General features: G+C 36.5%; 1 protein-coding gene across 7 annotated transcripts in view; it reads left to right on the forward strand.

Moving 5' to 3' along the window:
* The window catches only part of ERICH3 (glutamate rich 3), a 108,774-nt gene that overhangs the window by 55,797 nt on the left and 44,836 nt on the right, over window positions 1–8,141 (forward strand). For all 7 annotated transcript variants that reach the window (XM_017531703.2, XM_017531693.2, XM_017531720.2 and 4 more), the window contains one exon: window positions 2,256–2,442. In XM_017531703.2, coding sequence (XP_017387192.1) covers window positions 2,256–2,442 — 187 coding nt within the window. The remainder of the gene's footprint in view (window positions 1–2,255; window positions 2,443–8,141) is intronic.

Raw genomic sequence — 8,141 nt, forward strand, 5'->3', positions numbered from 1 at the left:
GATACGCTCACCTGCATCATGGACCAAAACCTTCTGATTTCTAGACTATATTCTTCCACTACGCCATGAAGAAATCATTAAGTCAAGATGGGGCGGTATCACTGTATTTAAATTACAAAAATAAGTAACAAAGGAGTAAAGGCAAGGGGTGTCAATTCTTGTTCTAGAAGTCTGAAAAACGGTGAAAAAACAAAATGGAGTAATATCTGGGTATCCTCTTCAGCTACATGAGCATCAGATGGAAGGGCAGTCACTTCTACAATTTCCTGAGCCCATTCTCAACATTTCCTTGACTGCACTCTTACTAAACTGAGGACTTAGGAAGTTACGGGGCATGATACTACAGCAAAATGGTTCATGTTACATGAATGTAGAATTCAAGTTTCTATAACAAAAACAATCAAACTTGCTTTCACCACCTGAGGTGAAATTAAGACAAATGGATTTTTAAATATATTGTATCATTAAAACAAATGGATTTTAAAAAGTAAGTGTATCCTAGTTTTCCCAGACTCTATACTTTTTCAGCTTTCTCTTTCCTAGTTTCCTTAATTTTACATCAGAAATACTAAGGTATAAATGACAGAGTGACATTTTTAATAAGTCTGTTCTTTAGAATAAGCTGCATCTAATGTAGAGACTCTTTTTTTTTAAGGGACAATGTGGTACACACAGTGTTTCCAAATAACTGAAAAAATAGATTAAAATAATAATTCACTAAGTATTTTGGGGTAGCCTTCTATGCCATCATCCTGGGATTTGGAGAAAAAAGATGCATCAACTTCAGCTTTTATGGATTTCACAAACATGCAAAGCAGCAAACATCTAGATTAGCATTCTTAGAAGGCAGTCCATAGACCAATAGCATCAGCACCACCTGGAAACTTGTTAGAAATGCAAATTCTTGATTCTTACCACAGACCTATTGAATCAGAAACAGAGATAAAGCCCAGCAATCTGTATTTTAATAAGCCCTCTAAGTGATGCTGAGATATAGTAAAATTTGAAAACCATTGATAAAGATATATCTTAATATGTGGTAGTAAGTGCAACAATAGGAAATGTGTACATAGTAGAGAGGTGAAAACTGTTAACATTATTAATTGGCAGACATGGAGGGGTCCAGAGAGGCTCTTTTATCTTCTTTCTTCCATTTTTTTTTTTTTTAAGGAAGTGACATAAGAAATATTCATGAGACACAGGATTTTGAGTCACTCTGTAGAGAATAAGGTTTCCCAGACTTAGGGCTTAGGACCCCTGTGGGGGAAGGGGGGCAGGGTGGGAGCTTTGCAAAGAGCATTATGAAGACTTGGATGATTAAAAACTATTAATTGTAGGCAGTGGTTCTAAATTTATTGGTGGAAAGTGTTCTCAAATCCAAACAGAATTGAGTATAGCTTGGAGATGAAATAACTGTTTCATTCATATGTGCATTAGGATATTTAAAGTCACAACTAAAAATAAAAGCATTTTAAAATGCTCTAATGAGCTCACAGTAGGCTTTTGTCATTAACTGCTTTGTCAATAGATAGCATAGCTAGATAGAGGTATGGACTCTACAGAGATGTTTGGATTCAAATTCTAACTCTCCAACTCGTTGTATGATCTTGATCTTGAGTAAATTACTGAACTCTTCTAAGTGAGCCAGAAGAGTTACTGAACTCTTCTAAGCCTTAATTTCTTGACCTAGAAATTAGCGATAGAAAAATTCCCACTTCACCTGATTGAAAAATATCAAGATAATAAGGCATAATGCCTGGCCGTAGTAAGTGCTCATATAACCTTAGGTATTATTATTTTACTACAAATCAAAGAGTTTTTATAAAAAGTTAAAGTATTTATTAAATAAAAGTAATCAAATGCAATCTTATCATTAAAAATTGTCCTTAAATTAAAAGATGATCTAGATCAAGCTTATCCAATCCATGGCCTACGGGCTGCATGTGGCCCAGGATGGCTTTGAATGCTACCCAACACAAGTTCAAAAACTTTCTTAAAACATTATGAGGTTTATGCAAGAATCTTTTTTTTCTTGATTTTCTTTGTTTGTGTTTCTCATCAGCTATTGTCTGTGTTAGTGTATTTTATGTGTGACCCAAGACAATTATTCTTCCAGTGTGGGCCAGGGAAGCCAAAAGATTGAACACCCTTGATCAAGATTATAATATTGTATTTATCTGATAGAAAAATATGATTTAACAGCTGTTAGTCCAAAGTCAGTTGTTTTCACTAATGTATTTCTATTTTAATTCCAGAGACCTTTCAGTTTATTTCCAAAAGACACCATGGTTTCCCCTTCAGTCTCACCTTTTTCCTGAATGGGATGCAGGTGAACAGGCTAAGCTCCTGCTGTGAATACAAGCATCGAAAAGGTTCCAGGCTTGGAGGCAAACGAGGCTACTTTGGGTTTGTGTGTGTTGAGAGATCATCTCCTTGCTACAAGTATGGAAACAAATGTCCTTTGGTAGAGGGCAGGTTTTGCTACACTTTTCTTTGAATGCTTTTACTAACGCATTTCCCTTCAAAATTGTTAAGAAAATTACCTATAGATGAGCCTAAAATATATAAGTTCAGGGTTGTTTATTGTAACATGGAGTACTGAATTTGAAATCATAAGATATAAATCAGATTTCCAGAGGTGCTATATAATAAAGATAAAAGGTAGTGCATTTTTAATTATTTCACTTTCTTTCATTTCCTCACACCTTTGTTTGTTTGTTTGTTTCTGAGACTGAGTCTCTGTCACCAGGCTGGAGTGCAGTAGTGCAATCTCTGCTCACTGCAGCCTCTGTCTCCCTGGTTCAAGCAAGTCTCCTGTCTCAGTCTCCCAATAGCTGGGATTACAGGCACATGCCACCATGCCCAGCTAATTTTTGAATTTCTTTAGTAGAAACGGGGCTTCACCATGTTAGCCAGCCTGGTCTTGAACTTCTGATCTTATAATCCACCCACCTCGGGCTCCCAAAGTGCTGGGATTACAGGCATGAGCTGCCGTACCCAGCTCCTTTCTTCACACTTTAAGATCTGTTTCTGAAGGGAAGGAGAGAGATTTTTTGTTTGCTTGTTGTTTTTGTTTGTTTGTTTGTCCTATTTTCTCATTCATCTTACTAACTGGTTTTAGGCCGAGCCTCAAAGTGTGTGCCAAGCATATGACTTACGTGGCTGGACATTATAGGTTATGCCTATTAAAGGTTTGCCTGCATTACTGTCTGACCCAATTTTCATTCTTGCCCTTAGTTTCAATCTTGGGCATAACAAAATGCATGATAAAAGGTCAGTTTTGAGTGTTATCAGCTTTCATGTTGAACATTCTGTTTGAAATCAGGAGTCTTGCTTGTGGGCTTTCACATTTTCCGAAAGTATTTGTCAAGCATTGGCTAGATGCCAAGCTAGAACACAAGAGTGAGTCAACTACATTACCTGTCTCTGTGGAACTTATTCTAATGGAGGAAAAGCTAATAACATACCAATAAAACAATTAATATGTTTGAGATGGTCAGCATTATGAGCACAAGGCAGGGTAAGGCAGATATATGGAGTGACGGGAGACAAGAGTCACAGGGAGTGTGTTATTTTATGTAAGATGGTTAGGAAGGACCTCTCTGATGCTTTTTTGAGCAGTAACTGGAAAATACAAGTCTCTTTCTTGAAGTAGCTTTTGGAATAGAGGAAAAGCATATACAGAAGGCACAAGGCAGGCACACGCTTGGTGTGTCTAAGGTAGCTTGGCCAGAGCAAAAGGAATAGAACCATGAAATTGAAGCTGAGGTCAGAGAGACCATGAGGATAAGCCATGTAGAGTGGTAGGGTCATTGCAAGGACTTTAACTTTTATCTGAGAAAGATGGAAAGCTTCTAAGGTGGGTTTTGAGCAATGACTTATCATGATCTAACAGTAACTCTTATGGGAAAAATAAACAAGGGAGTGTGAGAGGAAAAATAGCAGAACTGCTTCAGTCCAGAGATGAGATAATGGTGGAATGAGTTAGAAGTAATTTTTAAAGGTAGAGATTACAGAATTTACTGATGGATTGGATGCAGGGAATGAGATAAAGATCAGAGTCAAAGATAATTCAAAATTTTTTGTCTTGAATAACAAAGCTGTACAGTTAACATGTACTTAAGATGAGACTCTGGAAGAAGCAGGCTTTGGGGGTGGTATAAAGTGGTTTTTGCCCAGGACACATTAAGTTTGCGGCATGTATGAGATAAGCAAGTAGAGATGCTGAGTAGGCAGTTGGATATATGAATCTGGGGTGAGGTGAGAGGTCCAGGCTGGGTATACAAATCTGAGAATGATTTGCATTTGGATGACATTTATAAGATTGCCTCAGAATTGAACATAGAGAAGATGTCTGAGTAATGAGTTCCATATCACTCCACTTAAAAGGAGAGGGAGGTAAAGAGGAACCAGCCTAAGAAGGAAAGGCAGTGAATAGAAAGATAATCTAGAGAGAGCAGTATCTTGAAAATAAAGAAAATGGTTAAAGAATAAGGGCATGATTAATGGAGTTGAATGTGTGGATAGGTGAAGTAAAATGAAGACTGGGGATTGGACATTAGTTTGGTAGTGTGTTGGTTACTGGTGATCATGGCACAAGTTATTACAGTGCAGCAATTGGGATGTAAGGTTTCTTGGAGTGGGTTTAAGAAATAGTTGGGGAAGAACTAAGGCCAGCGACTATAGAGAAGTTTTTAAGAGTTTTGCTATAAAGAATCACAATTAGGTGGTAGCCAGGAGGAAGAATGTAGGGGGTCAAGGAAGACTTTTTATTTTTTAAAATGAGAGATACTGTAATATATTTGTATGCTAATACAAAGGATTGACTATCCTGGAGAAGAAAAAACATGAAGTATGATATAAAGGGGGAAAGTTTCTGGAGCCAAATGCTTGGGTAGACAGGAGAAGATGAGCTCTAGGGCTCAAGTGGGGGTATAAGCTTTAAGAAGAGGAGAAACCATCATGTATAGTAACAGGAGGAAATAAATTGGGCATACAAGACAGGGAGGGAAGTTGGGATTGATAGATGTGCTGGGAACAACCGGAAGCTGTCTGCTGATTGTTTATATTTTCTTAAACTATAAGTAAATTTATCAACTGAGGTTAAGGCTGACAGAAGAGGGGTTGGATGTTTTCAGAGAGATAAGAGCATGAAAGAATCATCCAGAGTATGGAAGATTGAATGGTCTAGGGCAAGATACTGTCAATGCCCAGCTGTACTGGGGGTCACCTGAACTGCCTTACTATTCCAACTCAGATATGCTATCTCCTTATTTGGGAGCAGGTCATTTAACACAGTTCTATTAAATTCCCAGGACAGCTAATGAACTTACATACAACGCTCCATGTGCAAATATATTGCATTCTTTGGGAGCTGTGGTATAAATCTAAGCTGTAAATTATTAGCCCTGAGCACTTTCTATGGAGGTTTAATAAACATTACCAAAATCTGACGAATGGAATTTACTCTCCTATTCAATACCCACTAGCCTCTGTACAATTCTTTCTATGATTTCAACACTTGGTCCCCTCTAGATTATTTTTTCAACCTTTCAAATAATAATATCAGAATGGTTACAATATTAAAGAATGAGGTCTATGACTCTCAACTGAAATGCACAGTTCTTATAGAAAAACGGTTTTCAATTTTTTTGTTAACTTCATAACCATTTTTCCAATGAAATCTGTGAATGCCCAAAGTAGAACAGTATATTGTCATTGGATGTCTCCCTGTTATAGATCAGGTAAAAGTTGAGTCAGACTGGTTTAAATGGGACAGGGGTAGGCGAATGAGTCCTAGGGACTTGATTGTTTGTCCTCTTCCTCACTTGAGACATTTCTAGGTATTCTAGAGGCCATAACACTGCAGAACTCCATGGAGAGTTGAGAAGCACCCTGAAGGAGACTGATATCGCTTATTATCTTCTGTAACCTTGGTTTCATTGCCACACCCATAATGATACTTTTAATTATTTTAAGCAATGTTCACTAATTCCTCCAATTCATTCAAAGTGAAATTAATTTTAATCTATTTTAAAAATACCAGTCCCTGAAACATTTAAGATGAGAAAAAGGAGGGCATGGTACAATGAAACAACAGAAAATTATATTTCTAAAATGATTAGGAATAACCTGTTTAAGGCACTCAAAAAACAAGAAAAGAGGAGCAGTGGTCAGTTCCAAAGTGTGAGGTTCCACAACTGTACTCATCTCTCAATCATAGGAACCGTCTGAAGAGGCATAGTAATTTTCAATTGCTAGCGTGAAACATGGGAAGGATTGTCTAACCATGTAGAATGCAGAATGCTTTGAACTTTAGTAATCATAATCAACCCTTCAAATTATATTCAGAAGTCAAATAGGTAGTCACTGACGAGGAGAGCACAGATGTTACTCACTTTGTTTGTCCAATTCCCTTCAGCAGATGGGCAATAAAAAGTCTGTGCATGCAGTAGGGAGGCATCAAAGCCTGTACGCAGCCACAACATAAACTAAAAGTAACAGCATATCAGAGGCTCCAAATCAATGGATTTGGTGTTGCAATTGATAAGGGAAGAACAGCTTGAACAGAAGGGAATGCTAGTAGTCATATTCTGTGAAGATTCATGACACCTTTATCCCAAGGAAAGCAATGTGCTAAGCACATCATCATTATAGTCAAGAAATATTTATCATGCTTAATATGGGTGAAATAAGCGTAATCTTATCTCATTTTTTACAGCCTGATAGTTACTTTGAGTGCAAATCCTTTTAGCTTCATTTTATGGGGAGATATTGAAAAGTTAAGTGATATAACTCAGTTCTCATATTTGCTTGTTGGGAAAATTTATTGAGATCAATTCCTTTGCTGTTTCTAAACTAGACGGCTGTAATTTAGTGAAATCTTCAGTTTAAGAAATTGCCATTGGATTTGTTCAGGTTGAGGCATTTTTCAGATTTTACATATTATTCCTATTCTTCTGGGACTGGCAAGTCTTGATTGCTTTCTGATCCTTTTCACCTGCCTGCTATAAATTCAGTTCTCTGATAGTTGTGTCACATGGAGAGAGGGGGACATGAATAGTTGTAGAGAAGGGAGAATGAAGAGACTGATAACTACCAGATACCTATTTCAGATCATGGGTTTTCTCTAGGTTTTGCCAGAAACTTCTCCAGGTTGTGTTAGTGTCTGCTGAGAGATTGTGAGTTCTTTCTTTGGTGGTAAGCTCAACAGTATAACATTTGTCTGAGTAACTAGTCATCTCTACTACTTATATCATATCTAGGAACTGGAGGGCTACACCTGTAATAGACCAGTATGTTTGTGCTTCAATATGATGGAGCCTAAAAATCTTGAGTTAGAATCCAGCTCTATCACCCGCCTGCTGGGTGACCTTAGCTGCTAGAACCTTTTAAGCCTCAGTTTTCTCATTTGTAAAGTGGTGATGATAGTTCTTAATTTATTGGTCTATGAGGTAATGAATTCCTTAAGATAATGGATACAGAGTACCCAAAAAAGAGCTTGGCACAGAGGGAGTGCTCAATAATCTTATCATTATCATAATCATCATTTTTATTAATGTATAAACTATCATCATTGGAATTCTTATTTTAATATCAACTTAAGAGATAGAAAAAAGCTATAGAAGACAATTTATTCACATTACTTTTGTTATAATTGATTTTAAAAGTTTTAATGTCATAATGCATTCAGATTATCTGCATGGCTCAACAGATTTGACTTGAAATGATGTCATAATCTTTACAAATTGTTGACATTTTTGAGGAATAAGAACTTATTACTCACCAGAAGACTGTAGTATAGACTTCAAAAGGCCATTCTAAAAACAATAATGACAGTTCCATGAAAATAAGTGTACAAACTCCTGAGTTATTTACTTAAAAGATGCAACAACATTTGACTATATGTATTTCTTTAAAAATGAATCATATTTATTTAGAGTCAATCTTGTAAGTCTTTCATTACTCTTGTGTTGTTAAAATAAATTATCAGAATGAATGGCATTTTTCATATTTTCACCATTTTTATGTCAGCTTCTCTGTTTATAAATCTGCATGCTGTATTATCACACAACTTTCATTTAAAGACTTGAAATATATGTTTATGTCTGTAAAATTCTATACCATCTATATTTCTTTTT

Source organism: Cebus imitator, unplaced genomic scaffold (assembly GCF_001604975.1).
Source record: "Cebus imitator isolate Cc_AM_T3 unplaced genomic scaffold, Cebus_imitator-1.0 Scaffold3, whole genome shotgun sequence".
NCBI classification, from domain to species: Eukaryota; Metazoa; Chordata; class Mammalia; order Primates; family Cebidae; genus Cebus; species Cebus imitator.